At 38.0% G+C, this 23,876-nt stretch overlaps 1 protein-coding gene across 2 annotated transcripts in view; it reads left to right on the forward strand.

The window, feature by feature from the left end:
• Nucleotides 1-23,876, forward strand: part of LOC124862727 (protein kinase C beta type-like) — a 145,508-nt gene that overhangs the window by 89,104 nt on the left and 32,528 nt on the right. For both annotated transcript variants that reach the window (XM_047356804.1, XM_047356803.1), the window contains exons 10-16: nucleotides 9,721-9,894; nucleotides 12,953-13,044; nucleotides 15,900-15,962; nucleotides 16,848-16,986; nucleotides 17,065-17,145; nucleotides 18,711-18,818; nucleotides 23,006-23,146. In XM_047356804.1, coding sequence (XP_047212760.1) covers nucleotides 9,721-9,894; nucleotides 12,953-13,044; nucleotides 15,900-15,962; nucleotides 16,848-16,986; nucleotides 17,065-17,145; nucleotides 18,711-18,818; nucleotides 23,006-23,146 — 798 coding nt within the window. The remainder of the gene's footprint in view (nucleotides 1-9,720; nucleotides 9,895-12,952; nucleotides 13,045-15,899; nucleotides 15,963-16,847; nucleotides 16,987-17,064; nucleotides 17,146-18,710; nucleotides 18,819-23,005; nucleotides 23,147-23,876) is intronic.

Here is a 23,876-nt window from a genome sequence, read left to right on the forward strand (position 1 = left end):
GCTCACTTGAAGGGTTTCTTGATTTGTGTGGGATGCTGAAACTGAAACCCTCAGAGCTGGTTTTACATGGTCGAGAGTCTGAGGCCTTCTGCATCACATTTCTGCTGTTTTCAGTTGTCTGAGGACATTCTTACAATGTGATCTAAAACAAATGCGCATATATCTCACGGGCTGGAACAGAATATGTGTCTGTTTTTGGCCTTTACTGCCTTGCTATGCACCAGTGTAGCAGAACAAAGGCAAATATGTGTTTGACCTTATTTGTAGGGCTTCAGCTATTAAATATTTTAGTATTTAAGTTAGTGCTGCACGGTATACCAAACCATAATTGTCATCGCCATAATTTTACAACTGCAAAGGACTGCTTCGATATAATTTTTGGTAAATATACTTCAAAATATTTATTAAAATATAAACAAAACAAGTATTTAAGATGCCATAAAAGTCTGCATGCTAGTAAATAGAATTACATTAAGAGATGGTGCCAAACTGAGTCAACATCAGTATTTAGCCTGATACCAGCATCATTATTGGATCGGAGGTCAGGCTGGGGTCACAGATCAGTTCGCAATCCAGACGACATGGTTGATCTTCTTCCTGTTGATCATATTTCAGCTCATATTACTCTAGATGTTTAAGCTTAGTGCTAAAAAAATGTACATACCTCAATAACAAAATACACATATTAAGGATTAGGATATACATGTGGTGCTATAGTTGTTTAAAGATCATGAAGCTAGCATTTCCCCTGTTTGTTTTCAGAACTATGCATGCACTTACTTAGAGATCAGTTCAATAATGTTTAACTTAGGTATAAGAATCATTCGTTCATGAGGATTAGATGTCGGGATGTCTAGGACAGTCCCAAAGGTTTTGTCTGTGTTCTTTTGGGAATGCCATGTTTTTCATACTGAATAAGTATGAGGCAGGCACATTGCCACTCACACTTGGAATGAGGATAATATCAGGCTATAATGGAGATGTACAACTCAACGTAACCCAGGAAAGATGACTTTAAAAAGCCTTAAAGTAAATAGTTTTATTGCAGAAGCATATTGGCAAGGTATTAGACAAAAAATCCAAATTTATTTAGTGAGAAAAATAACATGTTTATTGTTTTAACAGAATCACAATTAGTTGCACCACTAACAATTCCTACAAAATAAATGCAATTGAAGCATTCATACATTACTTTATTTACATTTTTGAGAGTACCCAGAACCTTTTATATTAGTAATCTCTGACTTCTGGTATTCCTGGGGTAGAAATATGATGTGACGCAGAGACCCATTTTGTTTAGTGTCTTTTCATAATGGGAAAGGCAAAGGAAGATATAATTTGAGTAATGCAGATGTGTGCTATTCTTTATTATTCAGGAAATAGCCCCAAGAAAACATGTACTTGTCTAAACGTGTCCGTATTTACAGTCAGACCCATTTAAAATAACTGGAACTGTGGCAAACAGACTGGATGAAGCTGGCGTGTTTCCATGTGAGACTGTGAATTTATTGCTGAATTTAGTGCTTTTTAGAAATGTTTACCAAGAGTGCCAATAAATGTGGGGGCTATAAATCTCTTTCAGAGAATGTTGCAGATCAGTGCATTAGAATGCTCACTCAGACTGGACAACTCCTTATGTTTTATGGTTATTGTAGGTCCACATTTGACATCTATTCAACTCTGTACCCGAGTTTGTGCATGCTGATTCAGGACATGTGTTTGTTTGATTTTGGCCTTTTATATGCTGTTAATATCCGACAGCAGAAGGTTGTTGTTGTTGTGGTATCTAAACTATTTCTGAAAATTGTTTTATTCAGTATAAAGACCTTTGCGGTATTTTATCCTTTTGTCTGATTTTCAAACTTTTGCATTTATATCTTTCTCTATTGCACATAATGTAGCATAACCATGTTGTGCGACAGTGATAAATGTCCACGTAAATCAATATGACCACTAAGCAGTACAAAATCACATAGATTAAATGAAGCACTGAATCAAAGTTTTTCCCTTGAGGAATTTTTGTCAGTAAGTTACTCAATAAATCGTTCCAGTCCTACTCGTATGCCCGTGTTGCTTTACATTCAGCCATTTAAAAGCCTTTTCACTACTTTCTGTCAGACTAGCCTGCAGTATAGAGAGTTCCAGTGACACTGCACACACATTTGCCATTTTGCTAGATTAGACATCACAATGAGAGGGTAAAGTGAATGCGTAAGGTCAGAGTTTTCTTATTACAAGGTTTCATGCTGCCATGGCAATTCACATTAGTCTGGCAAGGTTGCTGTGTTGGAGAACAATACTGCAGAGGCTGAACTTTTTTAGAACCTTGTGTGATAAAGGACTAATGACTTCTTACCTTGCTGTCTTTTCATCTAAGGTTGTTGACCACTATTTGCCATCTGCCCTGTTAGCGTCAAACAATGAGGAAAGACTGCAGAGAGAAGATTCGCTTTTCTTTCTTGTTTATTTGAATAAGTGAAAAAAAAAACATGTACGCTTTGCAGCTCAAGACATAAGGAAAACAAATTATAAAGAGAGTGAATATGTTGTGCTTCAGCCCTACTAAATGCCTCTTCAGGTCAAATTGATGTTTCTCATAATGTGTGCTAATGTGACTTTGCTATGATGAGTAAATGTTTGTACACTACCATTCAAAAGTCATTCAATGACTTTTCCTTATTTTTCTTTCTTTCTACATTGTAGAAACATGGTGATAACATCAGAATTATGAAGCAAAAGTAGATAGAATTATGCAGCAAACCAAATCATGAAATAACTCAAAACATCTTTTATATTTTAGATTCTTCCTAACAGCCACCATTTGTTTTATTCACTCTTATTAAGTTTCATGAGGTAGTCACCTTTAATGGTTTTCCATCAGTCTTGAAGGAGTTCCTAGAGGTCGTAATAAAAACATACAAACCATTGAATGAGAAAATGTGTCCAAACTTTTGTCTTGTAGTGTATATTTGTGATGTTAAGAAATGACAGGAGTACTACCTGAAGAGACAATTTTCAACACTTATTTAAATGAAAAAATGTAAAGTCAAGACTATATAGTTTGTACAATATGTAGTTTTGCATTATTTTGGCACCAGTAAAATGAAGTGAAGTAAACAGTTTGATCAACAACTTACTTATTTTCCTCTTTTTATTGATCTTTTTCTCTCTTGCTGGACAGTTTGTTTCACTTACTATATTGTTAGGATTTAGTTAATGCCTAAACCACTACTTATTTTGAGTATGGGGCGACTGTGGCTCAGAAGGAAGAGTAGTCGTCCTGCAATCAGAAGCTTGTGGGTCCGATTCCAGCTTCCTCCTGCCATAAGTCGATGTGACCCTGTGCAAGGCACTTAACCTCTAGTGAAAATCGCTTTGAGTAGTCTGTAATGGATAAACATATACTGTGACAATGCAGCCACTTTCTCTCCTCTACAAGGGGAATTCTCCATAGCAGACCAATATTCACTAGAAGAATGCATTGGTTTTTTTCAATGCTGGGCAGGAATCGGACGATCCCACACCAAAACAGTGACCGATAGTACTTCGGCTCCCCTCCTCCAAACAGAGGACACGGAGACAGGTGCATCACCAGCCCTATTTGAATTGCACCTTCAGCCCTAACTTGATACTTAGTGTGGGATTGCTTCTGTCTTGGTAAAGGAGCAACCAATCAAAAAACTGGTTCCGCCCTGTTTCCCCTGATTGACAGGCCAAGTCATTCAGTTGAAAAATGCCATTTTGAAATAAATAGGCCATGGGAAGTAATTACCTTTTTAAAAAAACTGACATTTTGAAATTAAAAACACCTGGAATTACATCAAAATAGCCTCAACAATAATTTCAATAACTGGGTAAAAATGTAGTTGAAAGGTAAAAAATAAATAGAGCCACCAAGCTGTGCTCTTTTTAGCCTTCCTGTTATTACGTTTTTTTCTTGCTGTCACAGCCTCTCAAAGTGGATATTTTTTAAGATGTATTTGAAAATATCCTTTCCTTTGAAATACCTTCTGAGGTTTCTTTGCTTCAACCAATTTCATTTTGAAACACCTAGATGAAACTAAAAATAGCTCACTTTGAGGCTGCGTCATTCGGTTACAGTGTCCACACCAAAGACTGTTGTTGTTATTGTGATCAGTGCTTAGGTATCCATCTCTTAAATCGTCACAAGGCTGTCTTAAAGCTACACTTTGTTTCTGATAAATTACTTAATTATTTACATCTACCTTCTGTTTTCAGATATAGGTCTCACAGTGTGGACAGCTGGATCTGAAATAGTGACATGCTTAAGTGCTGTCTGGCACTATCAAGAAAAAATAGCTTCTTTGCTATGTGGCGTCTTTGAGCAATACAAAGATACATTTTTGGACTGTCTGGTCTTCCATGTACTGGTCAAGCCGGTCCAGATGGCTTATTCTCCAAATCCACAGTAACATGCAATGATGATATCAATTGTGATATATGTCTATTTTCTTCTTTGCCATCTTCCTCATCTGTGCTTCCAACACTCTGTGACCTCTAGCATGTGAGCATCTGCCGCTGTGAGAATCTGTCCAACTGGCTAAATATTCATTGGAGTACAGTGAGCTCTTAATCAAGTTTACGAAATCAGTTTGAGATGATTTGAGCTTTGTTTGGAAGTAGCCATCAGAGGATGGCAACACTGTGTTTATAAAGGGAGGAACATGGTCAGCAACAACACTCAGGAAGGCTGTGGCATTGAAACGATGCTCAGCTTGTACTAAAGGACCAAAGACTGTCAAAAAAAACACCCTCGAACCTTATTACTCTACTACCACCAGCAGCCTAAACTGTTAATATGAGGTAGGATGGATCCAGACTTTCATGTTGCTTATATCGAATTCTGACCCGACCATCTGAATGTTGCTGCTGACTCTAAGACTCATCAGATGAGGCAACGTTTTTCCAATCTGTTATTATGCAATTTTGGTGTAGCCTCAGTGTCTTGTTCTTAGCTGACATGAATAGCTTCTGTTGTGGTCTTCTGCAGTTTTATAGCCCATCTGTTTTAAGGTTTGACTTGTTGTGTAATCAGAGATGGTATTCCACATACCTTGGTTGTAAGAAGGTTATTTAGGCTTTTTGCTATCTGGTTGTTTGTCTTTTATTTGTCTGTAAGTTTTGTTGTGCAGACCTTGTCAGACATTTCACACATATCAGAATCAGCTTTATTGCCAAGTTCGTACATACAAACAAGGAATTTGACTCCGGTACAGTTTGCTCTTTTGTTCTGTTTTTGCATTACAGAATATACAAATTTACAATGTACAATAAACACATATATAATAAAAAGGTGCATTTGCAACATCTGTATGCTGTTGTTTTGTACTTTATTGAATGTTCAACAGAGAATCCCAGAGGGTGCGTTAGTTTTTTTGCTTGGATAAACTCCCTCGCAAGATCGGCAAATAAATCAAACAATGTTCAGCGTTATTTACGTCACTGGTCGGCTAATATCCTCTAGACTGCTCATTGGCAAATGACCCTAAATAACTTTACATGAATGAACCACTTACACGTGCCACAGTTCACAAAGTACACTCAAGCCCATGCATAACTTTGTAGCCAAATTCACCTTGAGTAACACACTTCTATATTTCAGATGGTCCTGTCATTGCTCTGAGCTGTGCATCTAGTTTATTGTAGGGTTTTATGACATGGCTCTCTGGTTTCCTTATCCATTTGTTTTCTTACTCTGACCTTGTCCTTGTAGTTGTGCAAATGGTCTTTGGGCCAGATGGTGTCCTTTGGTGTCGCCATTTCATTGTTAAATACTTTTTATTTACATACAGTCACACTGCGCCATATGCTGAATACATGCACAAACACACACACATTTGTGCTGGAGATTTCCACCAGATTTTAATGTTAAAATATTTTAATTTCTGTCAAAATTACAAAGTGCACGCCATCAGACATGCAAAAACACTGGCACATCTTCACACATAGATGACTATGTGAATCCATTTGTGCTCCACTTCAAGTAGAATACTGGTCCCACTAACCTCTCTACATTATCATACCTGAATATGTATAAAGCAGTAACACCTGAGTTGCTTACTTTCAGCTCTCCTCTGGTGAAAATATATATTAACCCCTAAATCACTTGCTGGATTTAGAAGCGTCTTCATATAAAAAAAATGTCAGGGTCCATCTGCAAAAATCTAATAGTTGTATGGCCAAACAGCCTCCGTATATGAACTGTCCTCTCTTCTGCCACGCCATGTATGGTCCCATTTTACTGTATTTTTCATGGATTTTTAAAAAATAACAAATTGATTATTTCTCTCTAGCAGCATATAAAGATTCAATTTCTTGCAGATTTAGTTCTTTTTCTAAAATATTTGTATTTTTGGTATTTTTTGGGGGCTTTCTGCCAGCCAGATATGAATAGTTTTATTAGGAAATATTCACATATCAGTCATATCAAATTTTTTATCTTTGGAAAAATATGTATTTTAATTGCATTTAAACAATATATCATTTTAGTCATACATCAGCTTGAATTTGTTTGTATTTTTAAAATTAATACTACATATCCATATGTTTATGTATATTAGAAAAACACAGGTTGTTGTTGGGTGTCCTTTTCTACATGTCTGTAAATTCTGTAGAAACTCCATTTACATGAGAGGTGTAGACATAGCAGAAAATGTCCACTCGTCTGCAGACACAGCTTTAGAGAGTTTAACCAAGGTGAACTGTAGATCTGTTTACAAAGCTCCTTTAACTTAATGCCATCCCAATAATGATCTTAAAGATGGGTGTTCCAGGACTTTTTGAACATCTGGAACACATTACAGCTGCCAATCTTCTCCTCCTCTTTCATTCTCTTCTTTGTTCACCTTCAGCTCACACCACTTTGCTGACCTATTCTTGCTTTTAAATCCTACTTTTCTCATACATCAACTGTCCTTCATGGACCTCTAAAACTGATCTCACTGAAGTTTCTGAAAAAACAAAGTTTCAAAATCCCCGTATTCTTTCTCTCGCTTTTTTCTGTATGATGTTTCTTTTCTTCTTGGTGTCATTCCCAGATGTTCTGAAGGGCAAAGAGAATCCCCACAGAAAGATCTTAGAGAAGCACTAAGTCTTGGTGACTGTCAGATTGTTACAGCTCATGTAAACCAATTTTTATTCTCTCAGAGAGTGCACCGTATGCGAGAAATATTGACAAATGTGTCTAATTTAAACACATAAAAATTCTAAAGTATTTTAAAATGAATCTATTCTTAATTTTAGATTTAATGAATTAAGCCTTTACTATGCATTATTAATTAATAGATAATAACTTGTGTTGTCATTACTATATTGCAGCATTTCTGGTAATGTTTTAACCTTTCTCCTTTTGAATAAAACTGATAAAAGGTGTTAACAATCCTGTAATCCATGTAGAATAATTTAACTAGCTAATCTAATCCTAAATAGAAAATCTAAACTCACAGTTCTCAAACAGTAGTGCAACTACCACTGATGGTACCTAAGTTGCATTCAGTGTCATAATTTGGTTTAAAGAACCAAAAGTGCAGCATCTAACTGAGGTGTATAAGGGCTCCAAGATGATGATAATGAAATAAAAGAAACTTACAAGGAACAAATCACAAGGAAAGCAGGTCAGGGAGCACCGGAAGTGAAACGGAGGTCAAGCGGCCTAACGGACATATTAACAGAAGAATCCAGCAATGAGTAACGACAACGAGTGAGCTTATATACCGAGGGAAGTGCAAAGAATGACACAGAATCGTCGAATTATGTGGAGCAGCTATGGCAGCAGAAAGCAGAGAAGCCAAGGGAGGGAGACTAGTTGACATGAATGAAGCTGAACTGAGACACAAAGGGACTATCAAACCTGAGAGAAAAATCTAACAGAGATGTAACTGCCTCTTAAAGGCTCCAACCCCCTGCCTTAAAGTTAGATTTGACTAAGGTAGGGAGTGATGTGATCTAAGACCTTCTGTCTTTAGTTTGGACACTTAATCAGATTTTACCTTCATGGACCTTTTACATGAACTAGAAGTGAGACAAACAGACTGATGTGGTTATTTTTCTATATTTTCAAGCTACATTTAGCAGATGTATAGTCTTTGTAACGCACAATTTTGTTTAAGGACGAATTGGTATTTATTTTATGATTATTTAATTCTGCTAATGATCTGCAATCTTAAACATATCAGTATGTCATCAGTGTGTCAGAAACCTTCCTCTACAGTTTCTCTTTTCCCACTGTGACATCTCAAAACCTGATGATTGAGGTTTGTTTCTCTTGTCTTGGTAATGTTTTCCCTTCCTCCCTAATCACTTTATCTCTTTCCACAATTTTTTTATTTGTTCTGTTTTTAAGGTCTTGAGAAAAGCAATGACTGAACCATGAAGTGTGTACAGAATACATGGGTTGGACAATGAAACTGGAACACCTGGTTTTAGACCACAATAATTTATTAGTATGGTGTAGGGCCTCCTTTTGCGGCCAATACAGCGTCAATTCGTCTTGGTCCTGCACAGTGGTCAGAGGGATTTTAAGCCATTCTTCTTGCAGGATAGTGGCCAGGTCACTACGTGATACTGGTGGAGGAAAACGTTTCCTGACTCGCTCCTCCAAAACACCCCAAAGTGGCTTAATAATATTTAGATCTGGTGACTGTGCAGGCCATGGGAGATGTTCAACTTCACTTTCATGTTCATCAAACCAATCTTTCACCAGTCTTGCTGTGTGTATTGGTGCATTGTCATCCTGATACACGGCACCGCCTTCAGGATACAATGTTTGAACCATTGGATGCACATGGTCCTCAAGAATGGTTCGGTAGTCCTTGGCAGTGATGCGCCCATCTAGCAGAAGTATTGGGCCAAGGGAATGCCATGATATGGCAGCCCAAATCATCACTGATCCACCCCCATGCTTCACTCTGGGCATGCAACAGTCTGGGTGGTACGCTTCTTTGGGGCTTCTCCACACCGTAACTCTCCCAGATGTGGGGAAAACAGTAAAGGTGGACTCATCAGAGAATAATACATGTTTCACATTGTCCACAGCCCAAAATTTGTGCTCCTTGAACCATTGAAACCGACGTTTGGCATTGGCATGAGTGACCAAAGGTTTGTCTATAGCAGCCTGGCCGTGTATATTGACCCTGTGGAGCTCCCGACGGACAGTTCTGGTGGAAACAGGAGAGTTGAGGTGCACATTTATTGATTTGGGCAGCCGTGGTTTTATGTGTTTTGGATACAATCCGGGTTAGCACCCGAACATCCCTTTCAGACAGCTTCCTCTTGCGTCCACAGTTAATCCTGTTGGATGTGGTTCGTCCTTCTTGGTGGTATGCTGACATTACCCTAGATACCGTGGCTCTTGATACATTACAAAGACTTGCTGTCTTGGTCACAGATGCGCCAGCAAGACGTGCACCAACAATTTGTCCTCTTTTGAATTCTGGTATGTCACCCATAATGTTGTGTGCATTTCAATATTTTGAGCAAAACTGTGCTCTTACCCTGCTAATTGAACCTTCACACTCTGCTCTTACTGGTGTAATGTGCAATCAATGAAGACTGGCTACCAAGCTGGTCCAATTTAGCCATGAAACCTCCCACACTAAAATGACAGGTGTTTCAGTTTCATTGTCCAACCCCTGTATTCTATTTCTATCGATTAAATGTTTTCTTCACCTCTGCCTTTGTTTCTCTCCTCTTCCTCTCTAGGTGATGCTGGCGGAGCGTAAAGGAACAGAGGAACTTTATGCCATAAAGATCCTGAAGAAGGATGTGGTTATTCAAGATGACGACGTTGAGTGCACCATGGTGGAGAAGAGAGTGTTAGCTTTGAGCGGAAAGCCTCCATTCTTAACGCAGCTGCACTCCACCTTCCAGACTATGGTGAGTTGGTTGGTCTTATTCTCGTAGCTGCTTTGTTAACACTGAAGAAAACATCTCGTGAAATCAGAATTGTCATCTTTATTTACTTAAAGTAAATTAAATAAAATGTAGGTGAACTTTTGATTATCAACCGAGGATGAATCTGTCTTTTAGATCACAAATTACAGCAAAGATTCCAAACATGAAGTGAAAAGATATTAACTCAATTTAACATGATGACAAGAAATCTGTAATCCCCTTCTGTTCATTGAAGATGAAACTCGTCCTATTTTGCAAAAATAATTTTCTTAATAGATTTTCTTTAACAGAAGCCGGTTCAATTTTACACCCAGCTTGACAGACATAACATAGTAGTTTAACACCAACAAGGTTATTCCCACCACTGTTCTTTGCAAATCCTGGTAAAGAAACAAACAAGCACCAGCAGAGGTGGACATTTTTAAATTTAGAAAAATCCAGCCTTTCAGTATTTTATTCAGTGAGGAAGAATGTCCTCTTAGAAATGTATTCATAACATGAACTTATTTGTTGCACAGTTATTGGTACACCTTCTGTGAATCCTTTCTACAGTATCTCTCTAGAACGTCCAGAGTCCTGGGTCCTCTCCTATGCTCTCTTCTCTTCAGCTCACCCCTCAGGTTTTCAGTAGGACTTAGGTCATTTACGGCCATGGAAGAAGGCTCACAAATGAACCATTTCTACCTTGATTTTGGTCATATGTTTTTGCTATCCTACTGAAAGATCCAGGCATGACCCATTTCAGTTTTCTGTCCACTAGAATTGCATTTAAAAATCTCCTGTTATCGGAAAGAGTTCGTGATGCCATGCACTTTATTTTACATTTTCATCCTTTTGTATCTCACTAAACTTACATGCAGTGTTTGTTGTTGAAAATCTCAATACTCTTGTCTGACCAAAGTGCACAGTTCCAGCTAAAGTCCCAGTAGTCTTTAGCAGACTCCACTTGCTTACTTTTGTAAACACAAACAGCCTTTTCCTGGCATATCTCTCAAACAATCAGCATGTAGGTGATGTCTAATGGTTTTCATACAGACTTGGTGACTCCCAAGATGCCACCCTTTGCAGCAGTCCTCTAACAGTGAGCTGTTTTTTAGATTTTTTTTATCCTCCCTGACCGTCCTTCTTAGGGTTAGGCAGGGTTTATGTGTTGACAAAATTGTTACAATTCCAGGTGTCAACAGACATCTGCCTAGCTTGAACAACATGTTCTCTTGTCTTTCCCATTTTGAGGAGTGGCAAAGAGAAATTGGTCCTATTTTTACCCCAGAGAATATTTCTTTTTCTTTTATATGTAAAAAAGGTTATAGTTGCATTTATTGAATGGGGAATTTTTATGTTCACCAACAATTGTGACCCCAGTAAACCTTCTAGAAATATATATATATGTTTTTTATGTAAAATCCTGCCCAGCCCACTCTGCTTTATGCAAATCTTTATCAGGAGTACTAATATTTGTGGAAGATGCTGTGGCTGAATACTTGGCCCCACCTTTTCCAGATTTCTGAAGGTACCCCCATTTTAGACATTATCTGTTAAAACTAGGCTGATAGATCTCCCACTTTTTCTTGTTCTTGCTACATTTAATTGTCTAGTCTGCTTGGTATTTTGAAATAAATTACATGCTAAAATGTGCAAAGTCTTTCCATACTTGATGAGCAAATCAACCTTCTTGGTGCAAAGCTTCAAAAGTGACTTTTTACTGTCAAACTGGAAATTATAGGCAGTTTAAAATTGCAGCTAAAGAAACATAAAGAACCTGCATGGACTTCAGTGTTAAAGGAAAAATGTACAGATTCACACTGAGTTGTCTTTGTTGGTCTCTGCATTGTCAGGTTACATGGGAACAATTGTAAGAGCAGCATGCTGCTGCAGGGTGCACAGGGAACGCTGTGGTCCTAACAGCAGCTACCTCGCCTGCCATCACCAGCTCCCAGCTGGAATACACATCCTGAATTCATGCTCGAGTCATGCTCAACTTGTGATGTATAATCCGCATTATACTGAAGATGAGTCAACAGAGGAGTAAATATAGCTTGGTGGTTTTATATGTAGCCTTCAGTGCATGTCATTTCATTTCATATAAACTCACACAATTATTAGTGATGTGTTGTTACTTAGTCAAGAGACACCACAATCTCAGCTGACCTGATCTACACACATGCATAACTAAAAGTGAATGTGCTGATCCAGTTCAGCAGTCATTTAATCAGCAGAGGAGGACTTTAGCCACAAAATGTAGCCTACATTTATTGCACATCAACAAATATAAAGGCATTTATAAGTTGTTGTACATTTAAAATACATTTTAATCAAAGACACTCAAGTCCAACATACTGCTTTTAAACAGTCAGTTTATGAGGCTTATCAGACGGTAAAGATCATAGCACACACAGACCTCTCTGTATTTTGTACAGAACACACACACAACCACACGCTGGCCCAAACCAAATCCCTCTATGATTTTCTGAAATGCTGAACCATATTGGCAATTTCAGTAGATAACTGAAGAAAATAGGTTCTTAAAATGATCTTACTTCAGACTGATTGGCTCTGCGTACAACAACTCGGTCACCTCTTTCTCTTTGCCCTCTTTCTTCTTCATTTTGTTCCTTCTGTTTTCAGTAGGTATGTGTTTTTAGACCTTGGCCTAATGTGAACCATCTACCCCTGGACAAAATAATTTTTTTCTTTGCAATAGTTGACAGTTTTCAGTGCTTGTGCTGGTTGTTGTAAGTGCCCTTGATGCTGTGGGTCATGCAATACCAATGTACACTTGACACCATAGCTAGCCCCTAAGGTACTGATTGGAATTGCTTCAAGTCTTATCTAATCTTATCTTATCTAAAAGATTGTTGTCAAGAAATATGGCAGAAACTTCCACAGTTATGCAGATGATAGACAGATTTATATTGCTGTTGCTCTCCTGATGACACAGGACTGTCAAAGGACCCTTTTAACTGTGTCTTAGATATCAAGTGCTATAGAAATAACTTTCTGACCCTCGTCTCTCTGACTGCTCTTCTGTTTCTCTCTTTAGGACCGTTTATATTTTGTCATGGAGTACATAAATGGTGGAGACCTCATGTATCAGATACAGCAGGTTGGCAAGTTCAAAGAGCCCCACGCTGTGTGAGTACACAGAAATGCACCTCATTTGTGCCATCAATTTCAAATCTTAATCTTCAGCAGATACTATAGATGTTTCACAGCTCAGTCATGATGTTTTTCTCTCAGTAAAAAAGCCAAGCAGCATGATTGTTAATTCATCTCATAGTTGCTTCTGCAAGACACAGTATCTGTAATTAAAACATGTATCTTTTCTGGGTAGTTTTTCTGCTCTGCAAGCATGCAGGTTAGCATTTGTTAGTGGAGTAGCATGCTTTTTTTCAAATCTGGCCTGTTTAGATTTATTCATCATCAGTTCTCCATCAGCAGATGGACAATAATCACAAAGCATAATAGTACCACCACTGTGCCTCCCAGTAGAAACAGTGTGTATTAATTTGATGACAGCCGTTATGAAATGGAGCAATTCCTGATATATTGTCCAAGTCAGATTTCATTTGTTGCCTAACCAGAATATCCTCTTCCTCATGTTTTTGTCATGATTTGGGGGTGTTTGGTTTTAAAGTAAACTCACTCACTTTTTTGTTCTTGTTGCTGGTAATCTTATTTTGCCTAAACCCAACCTTCTGTGTAGAATCTCGTTTACATATTAGGTTCATCTAACTGTTAAACAGCACACCAAAAGAGGTTTTAAAAGACTTTATTTGATTCCGTCAAATTTCACTATTTAGGGTATAAGTTCATCATCATTCGCATCAAATAGTCCAAAAAATCAAATTAAAAACTAGGTAAATGCAACAAATTGTAACAAACAAGATTCATGATTCTAAACTCTGTATTGGATGACCAAGCTTTTTAAGCATTCGAACCACAAAGGAGGTAGCTGTTTCTTCTCCATTCTTGGTGGATGATATATTTCCAACCTGTTTTTCCATAGCCATACTGCTTTTATTTTACTTATTAGTCAATAGTCAGTATACAGGTCCTTCTCAAAACATTAGCATATTGTGATAAAGTTCATTATTTTCTATAATGTAATGATGAAAATTTAACATTCATATATTTTAGATTCATTGCACACTAACTGAAATATTTCAGGTCTTTTATTGTCTTAATACGGATGATTTTGGCATACAGCTCATGAAAACCCAAAATTCCTATCTCATAAAATTAGCATATTTCATCCGACCAATAAAAGAAAAGTGTTTTTAATACAAAAAATGTCAACCTTCAAATAATCATGTACAGTTATGCACTCAATACTTGGTCGGGAATCCTTTTGCAGAAATGACTGCTTCAATGCGGCGTGGCATGGAGGCAATCAGCCTGTGGCACTGCTGAGGTCTTATGGAGGCCCAGGATGCTTCGATAGCGGCCTTTAGCTCATCCAGAGTGTTGGGTCTTGAGTCTCTCAACGTTCTCTTCACAATATCCCACAGATTCTCTATGGGGTTCAGGTCAGGAGAGTTGGCAGGCCAATTGAGCACAGTGATACCATGGTCAGTAAACCATTTACCAGTGGTTTTGGCACTGTGAGCAGGTGCCAGGTCGTGCTGAAAAATTAAATATTAATCTCCATAAAGCTTTTCAGCAGATGGAAGCATGAGGTGCTCCAAAATCTCCTGATAGCTAGCTGCATTGACCCTGCCCTTGATAAAACACAGTGGACCAACACCACCAGCTGACACGGCACCCCAGACCATCACTGACTGTGGGTACTTGACACTGGACTTCTGGCATTTTGGCATTTCCTTCTCCCCAGTCTTCCTCCAGACTCTGGCACCTTGATTTCCGAATGACATGCAGAATTTGCTTTCATCCGAAAAAAGTACTTTGGACCACTGAGCAACAGTCCAGTGCTGCTTCTCTGTAGCCCAGGTCTGGGGAATGCGGCACCTGTAGCCCATTTCCTGCACACGCCTGTGCACGGTGGCTCTGGATGTTTCTACTCCAGACTCAGTCCACTGCTTCCGCAGGTCCCCCAAGGTCTGGAATCGGCCCTTCTCCACACTCTTCCTCAGGGTCCGGTCACCTCTTCTCGTTGTGCAGCGTTTTCTGCCACACTTTTTCCTTCCCACAGACTTCCCACTGAGGTGCCTTGATACAGCACTCTGGGAACAGCCTATTCGTTCAGAAATGTCTTTCTGTGTCTTACCCTCTTGCTTGAGGGTGTCAATAGTGACCTTCTGGACAGCAGTCAGGTCGGCAGTCTTACCCATGATTGGGGTTTTGAGTGATGAACCAGGCTGGGAGTTTTAAAGGCCTCAGGAATCTTTTGCAGGTGTTTAGAGTTAACTTGTTGATTCAGATGATTAGGTTCATAGCTCGTTTAGAGACCCTTTTAATGATATGCTAATTTTGTGAGATAGGAATTTTGGGTTTTCATGAGCTGTGTGCCAAAATCATCTGTATTAAGACAATAAAAGACCTGAAATATTTCAGTTAGTGTGCAATAAATCTAAAATATATGAATGTTAAATTTTCATCATGACATTATGGAAAATAATGAACTTTATCACAATATGCTAATTTTTTGAGAAGGACCTGTATTCTCTGTGGTCAATGATAACACATTAAATTTTACTTTCTTCTTACTTTATCTTCCTGCATTGTGGGCATAACTAACAAACACAAACAGACTCGCCTGCCTCCACACTTTCAGATTGTCTGCTGGCATTTTTATGTGCACTGTATAAACAAATCATATGCATGCATTGCCATCCAAACATGTCTGCCTGCGTGGTCAGTCTGTCGAGGCCCTTCCTGTTGATCTTATCAGCTGTTCTCTGGCCTTAAGAAGACAGCTCCGACCTTTGTGCAGACATACACATAAATTAACCCCTGTGTTTACTCACTGTCTCTCAGCCTCACTTTAATTGGTGCTGTTGTTTCCCTGTTTGTGTTCATTTATTTTGTAGGTTCTACGCTGCTGAGATAGCCATTGGTTTATTTTTCCTACATCAAAAGGGCATCATCTACAGGTAACATCCAAACTCACTGACTAAATCACAAAGATAGCAATCAAGCAAAATTATACTAAAAGACCGATATTCACTCCCATAAATATTAGTCTGTCTCTTCAAGTTGTTGGAAGGTAAAAAGAGTTGCATGTTGCATTCATTAAACAGTAGATCCACCTTATTCATATAAAAACTCTCCGCCACTACATGGGAAACACATGCCTAATCTTGGTTCCCTGCTGGCTCTGCATCTGAAGAGCAAGATGATCTCAATTATTCATTCAATCTGTCAGCAGTGCTATGCTCTGGCTAAGTGGATTGTGTTTAAAATATATATATTTCTTTAAATGGAGCAGTGCCTGTACATTGTGCAGCTGGCCATCTTACCTGCACTCCTTCTCCTGTTTGAACCAAAAATGAATGTTAGCGGTATTCAAAAGGCACTTGCTATATTTGTTAGATAGAAATATTTCATATCTGGCATTTAGCTCCAATCATCATGTCCTCAATGCACATGTCATTTCCTCCACCGTGTTTTACATTAGGAAGTACAGTAGGAGTTTTTCAGGTTGTTGAGGGCTGTTGTAAAATGGACCATTTTCAATGTGGCTCAGAAAATCCAAATTTTGTTGCTGTCTTAAATGAAAAGAGATGAAACATCACTTGACACATGTGTTAAATAGAAACAAGTCTCACAAGACATTTAATTATAAACACCCCCTGCTCTTTTAAGGAAAGGATCAACAATATTCACAATTACACACTTTGGATTATTTTGATCTTTATATTTTACATTAATTACCTAGTAAAAACAAATCAAGCAGCTTTTGAGACTTGAACTGCTGTAAACACATATATACTGCTCAAACACAGAAGGTGACAAAATGCAATTTTATACCACTGTAGGGATCTGAAGCTGGATAATGTAATGTTGGACTGTGAGGGCCACATTAAGATCGCAGACTTTGGTATGTGTAAAGAAAATATGCTTGACGGAATCACGACCAAGACCTTCTGTGGAACACCAGACTACATCGCTCCTGAGGTACTCTGTCTGTGTGTGGGGTGTTTTCAGGATTATTAAATGTTGTTGATTATTACAACTGTTCTTCTTTAATTTCAGATTATTGCCTATCAACCTTATGGAAAATCTGTGGACTGGTGGGCCTTTGGAGTGTTGCTTTATGAAATGTTGGCTGGGCAGGTTGGTCTTCAACTTTATGAAATTTGTATTTTGGTTTTTACAGAAAACAAATATATCAAATAAAAAAAATAGAAGGAATGTCTCAGCATTATTTCTGTGTAATTCAAAGGCTATACTGATAACTAATTGGAAAAACAGATTTTATGAACAAGTCTGGAACCATCCCCCACCCTGCCAACCCCCCCACTCCCCTCATCTTAGCACCCCAGACTAACTGTTTACACTGCATATAATGCACTGCCACCCAGCACAGCTTAAGGTATATAACCATCATACTATTTTCTATTGCCTTCATAATAAACACATGTATGTACTTTTATATATAATGTATTCATTACATTATTGTACACTCTATAGATTCTCAATTATCTTTTAATGCTGTATAATCTATACACATTTCATATATGCTATGATTATTCTAATTGCCTGTAGCAATAGTGGCACAATTAATCCTTGCACTCATTATATACTAGATTTTTTTTTTTGTTCATTACTTCTGCTCTTCTGGTTGGATGCAATTTGCATTTTGTTGCCTGTACTTGTGACATGTGCAATGACAATAAAGTCAAATCTAAACTACTCTAAGATGTTAAAATAAATCTTATAACTGATCTTATTTTACTTTTAGCATTATTACTTTCATTATCTATGCATGTATAAAACTCAGATAAAGGGATACATAACATTACATTGAAAATGTAGAAAAATCAAACCTCGAATCTGAGTGCATTATTCAGAATTCCCATGTTAATATTTTTTGACAAAATCACCAGTGGTATAATTCTTGGTACCTATTACAATCATTTTAAAATAACTGAAACATTTTTTTAATTTATAGTTAACCTTTTTAACTGATCAGAGTTTCTAGAACTGACTGTGGAGGATCTGTGATATAATGGGCCTCTTTCTCTTCAAAAGACCATGAGAACCTGGTTAGAGTGCATAGCATCGTGAATTTGAAATTCTAGGAGATTTGAAAGAAAAATCTTGTGGCCTTTAACATTTAAGTGAAATTGAGTCAACACTGGACCATTCAGCAACATAATTATACAAAACACAAGGCCAAATCATCTCAGAAATGGTTCATTAGACACAAAATCAGTGTTATTCCATGGTCATCCCAGTCCTCAGACTGAATCCCAAAGAAAACTTGTGGAATGAGCTAAAGAGAAGCGAGTATAAGGGAGGACCCAGACTGTGGATGATCTAGAGATATTTTGCAAATAAAATGGTCTCTTTGTATGCTCCAACTCTGTGAAATGTTATAGGAGAACAGTAAGTGTGATCCTATTGGTAAAAGGGTGTTGAACAAAAGTTGCCAATAATTGTGCCAACAGTGAGTTTCCTAAAAATAAATTATTTTACGACATGGGATTTTTTGCCACTATATAAATGTAGTCAACTAAAAAGCTTTAGTGTGAGATTATGCAAATGCAATACAAAATGCATTTATTTTAAGGCTTTTTCAAATCTTTACAAAAGATGGCTCTAAGTTTGGAAGTCTCTCTATCTTTCCTGTGTTACTTATTCCTTTTCCTCCCTCAACTCTTCCCTCTCCTCTGCAGCCCCCATTCGACGGTGAGGATGAGGACGAGTTGTTTCAGTCCATAATGGAGCATCACGTCTCCTATCCGAAGTCGATGTCTAAGGAAGCTGTCGGCATATGTAAAGGAGTGAGTATTCATGCTCAAACGCCTGCCGTATCAAACAGACACAGAGACTAACAAGGAGGCTGTTTAGTTTATTTGGAACAAATGATAGAAAGGGGGTAAACGGAAGAGTATAATATATTAAAATGTCCTTCATAATTGTAGAAAGCACATTCTACTATGGTCTGATAGCTTAAGTGTGTGTGGTTTGCTTAGTTTCTTTGGAAATAGATCAGCCTTTACTAAATGATGCTCTGACAACTCCCAGCTGTATTGGTCTAGTGGGTGTGGGTGGGTTGGTTTAGGGTGAGCTGATTACTACAGAAAATGGAGTCGGTCCTCTCTAATAAACCTCTGTCTCATCTGCTAACTCTAAGATTCGCTGACCGCAACAAACGTCACACAGACACACGCACACAATACGAACATTGCTTGTACAGGCTGATAGATGGTTTGCCGTAACATATGTTCAGTCCTTTTACTCTGATCATGTAGTCTCTCTAGAGCAGTTGTTCATGTCATGGATGTAAGAAAGGTTAAAAAACAAAAAGATATGCATATACTAAACGAACTAGTCTGAAGAAGGTTGTTTGCATATCATTATTTTAAAAGAACTGATATTTTTGTTTTTAAAGGTAGAAACCAACAGAGATTAATCTCTTTTTTTTTTAGCTTTATTTTAATGAATGAAAGTACTCTGAACATGTTCTGGTCTGATATTAGTCATACTGGCATTTCTAGTAAATGTAAAAGCAAAGTCATTCATCAGCAAATTAATAGAAATGTGTTCACTAAGATACACGTACACACACAGTCAGGCACTCACAGGCTGTATGTTATGTATTAGTTATGATTACTGGGTTGTAGTGCTACGACAGTGAATCTTCAGTGGAGCATGAAAGCTCGACTATGTCCACCCCCGGTTCCCTCTGCTCCCTGCCAGCGCTGCGTGGGTTAAGTCATTTTGTGTCTGTGCATTTGACTGGATGAGCCCTGGCTTTTTAAACACTACAAGTAATTTCCATGAAAGAAAAAGTAGCATTGACTTTCAGGTATACACAGAGAACAAAAATAGAGATGCAGAGACAGACGTTTTCTCAGCTGGTTCCAATAACCGATTTATATGATCTGCTGAGTCTAACTCTGCCAGATTCAAATGTTTCTCTGAAAACATTTGATGTACGAATGAAACCTTACAATGATTTCACTCTGTTTTTTGGATTCTAATGTTTTAGAATACATTTTAAGGTGGCTTTACATGAAACCTCTCTGGCACAATGGACCTTCTCTGTACAAAGGGTCAACATGTGCAACACCTTAACGACAACCTAAAACTTAACACTGACTGACACCCTTTTAGATTAAAGCTAAAGTAGTTCCTTAAGAAGCATCATTTATATATTATTAATAATCGCTATCATTCATTGTTTAATGTTTGCATTGTGTTTTGTTTTTTTCATTTTGTACTGTTAGACCTTAATGATTTTTATTCTTTTAGTGCAATATTTATGTTTTTATGTAACCAAAAGCCCACCTATGGATAGGCATTGCAAATTAGCTGAGACCACAAATATTTAAGCGTTTACTATTATTTGATGCTGAATTCTTTTCCTTATAAAAATAAACTAATAAATGTAAATAGTTTGGTGGTAAAACATGTACGCTAAAAAATTATGAATGTTTCAGAGCTCTTTGTGTTTCTTAAGGAAAATCTAAAACTAAAGAGACTAAAGTTAAAGAGACACATTTTATATAAAGTAAAACAATAAAAGAAACCAAAAAAGCATCTACAAAACTATGCTCTGTTTTTCCTCCATACCATGTTAAGTCTTATAAAAGGGCACATAGAATGCATTGCTACTGTATTTTTGGGGAGGTACCTTTTATATATTTAATCTGTGCTTTCTCTTTAATGCATTTTTTCTATGCATTTAATTTGCATAGAAAAACTATAATGTTTTTGTTTGTGACCTCAGTGCTTGACCAAGGAAAGTTGAATTCGAATTAGTTAGTTTTATGGTCTCAAATCCTTCTTGTCAAAATATCTTATTGTAGTTTTTCAGTTAGAGAATACAGCTGTTGACATATCCTTGCTGACATATATTTCTTTTACTGGGTTCATGAGTGCAGAGTCTAGAAGAAGTGATCAAAGTCCCTCCCACTCCACTTCTTGAACCCTGTCTTGCCTCCACATTTCATCTGAAGGACCACCTACATGCACATGCATCATATGATATACTGCAGTTATCATGTTGGCTTGGTGTGTTGTTACAAACTGGATGTCCTCACTTCACAGGAATGAGCAGTCATTTGTCCTAACAAATCCAAAGGTAGCAGGACACAAACTGAACACCATATGTACATGTAGTAGTAAGATGTTCTATATTTTAGCTAAATTGTGACATTTTATGAAATTTCATAAATTATGAAATTTCCATTTATGATTAGTAGAAAAGAAAAAACAGAAGAAATATATTTGAGCCTTGCCTAAAGCAATGTGTGCTTTAACATGAAAAAGACAGCAGAAAATGAGAATGTGACCTCATGCACTTTTGTGTTTTTTTGTTATAGACACAACATCGATGCATATTTAGGATGTGGAAATAACATGATATTAGCAGTTCTTTTATGCAAATAAAAGTCTGAAAATTGTGGCATCCATTCATATATAACCCCTTTACTCTGATAACCCTAAATAAAATCCATCACAACCAACTGCCTTCAGAGATCACATATGTAGCAAATGAAGTACAAGAGTGTATAAATTAATTTGAGCTGTTCTGTAAAAAATAAATAAATAAATAAATAAATAATCATCTTTATTGGTCATTGCGCATGTACATTACAATGAAATATGTCCTCTGCATTTAACCCATCCCTTATAAAGAGCAGTGGGCTGCCATTGTGCGGCGCCCGGGGAGCATTCTGGGGCTAAGGGTCTTGCTCAGGGACCCAGAGTGGTAATCTGTGGGATACAAACCTGGCCCCTTGTGTCCCCTCTGGAACACAAACCTCCTGTTGTAACCGCTAGGCCACCACTCCCACTGGCCTTATATGTTTGTTAGAGGACATTAGTGAATAAACCACATGGAGACCAGCAAACATTTGGAAGAAGGTGCTCTGGTCAGGTGAGACCTAAATTAAACATACAGGTCCTTCTCAAAATATTAGCATATTGTGATAAAGTTCATTATTTTCCATAATGTCATGATGAAAATTTAATATTCATATATTTTAGATTCATTGCACACTAACTGAAATATTTCAGGTCTGTTATTGTCTTAATACGGATGATTTTGGCATACAGCTCATGAAAACCCAAAATTCCTATCTCACAAAATTAGCATATTTCATCCGACCAATAAAAGAAAAGTGTTTTTAATACAAAAAACGTCAACCTTCAAATAATCATGTACAGTTATGCACTCAATACTTGGTCGGAAATCCTTTTGCAGAAATGACTGCTTCAATGCGGCGTGGCATGGAGGCAATCAGCCTGTGGCACTGCTGAGGTCTTATGGAGGCCCAGGATGCTTCGATAGCGGCCTTTAGCTCATCCAGATTGTTGGGTCTTGAGTCTCTCAACGTTCTCTTCACAATATCCCACAGATTCTCTATGGGGTTCAGGTCAGGAGAGTTGGCAGGCCAATTGAGCACAGTGATACCATGGTCAGTAAACCATTTACCAGTGGTTTTGGCACTGTGAGCAGGTGCCAGGTCGTGCTGAAAAATGAAATCTTCATCTCCATAAAGCTTTTCAGCAGATGGAAGCATGTGGCATTGCTGTTTTCTGCATGCAGGTTTTACAGTGGACCAGGATGACTCTATTGTGCATTGTATTGTACATCTTCATTCACTGTGACATTCACATAGATGTTAACAATGTTCATGCAGCAGCTCAAGCACAAATGCGACAATGAAATTAGGCAGTACTCCCGTTGACAGACTTGTTCATTGTAAAACATGAACAACTGCAGATGAATTACAGTTCATAAATAATTAATTTGGTGAAAGGAGATAGTGAAGGAACAATGCATGTAGGAGTGAAGAAGCTTCTGCATGTACTGCAGACTAATAAAGACCTGAAAACAGAGCTGAAGAAAATAGGAAAAAGTCACTTATCCACTAGGCTGAAAAAGTGGAGAATGCTAGTGGAAACAGGTGGAGTGGCCTGCAGCAAACCTGTTTTCATATTTTCCCTTTTTGTGCAGCTGATGACAAAGCATCCAGCCAAACGACTGGGCTGTGGTCCAGAGGGGGAGCGGGATATCAGAGACCACAGCTTCTTCCGCTACATGGACTGGGAGAAACTGGAGAACAAGGAAGTACAGCCCCCGTTCAAACCCAGAGCTGTAAGTCTGATGTGCAGATCAAACACAAGAAGTGCAAATGACACACATCCACCTGCACACAGAGCAGTAGGTTTATTCCTAAGACTGCCAACTTTATGCTGGATCTCTCCTCTTGTCTTTCTTCACTCTCACATTCTGTTCTCTTCGCATTTTTATCTATTTCTGCCAATAACTTTACACTGTATCTCTCCTATATGGCATGTTGTGCACAGGTAAGTCAGAACATAATGATGTTATTGCTGAAGGATGTGTGGCAGGGATGCAATAGATATAATGATGGTGGTGATGATAACACCACTGTGGCATTACTGTGCATGCACAAAATCGGTGCTTTGCAGTTTGGTGCAGATGTCCTCTGCATGATCTCAGAGGGGGTTTTTGTTTTTTCGCTTTGGAATAAACCTCAAGGGAGAAGGTGCACGTCCTTAACGTTTCTGCAAAAAGTCTTGAAAATAGCTCTGCGTCTTTTGTAATTTTTTTTTCTTTCTCTGACAAGATGGGTTTGATCATAAATGTAGTCAGAATGATATCACCTAATGCTCACACACACAAAAATGCATACGGACGCTCTCACAGCCTTGGGCCACTGTGCTGCTTAAAAGTTCCTTTTTTAATTTCTCTGAGTTGAGCTTTTTATGCATCTTTCTCTGCCTGCAGGGTTCGTTTTTTTGATTTGTTTTTTTTTTTGGTGGACTGTGTGCTTGATCACTAATGCGGCTGCGTATAAGCA

The sequence above is a fragment of the Girardinichthys multiradiatus genome, chromosome X (assembly GCF_021462225.1).
Source record: "Girardinichthys multiradiatus isolate DD_20200921_A chromosome X, DD_fGirMul_XY1, whole genome shotgun sequence".
NCBI lineage: Eukaryota > Metazoa > Chordata > Actinopteri > Cyprinodontiformes > Goodeidae > Girardinichthys > Girardinichthys multiradiatus.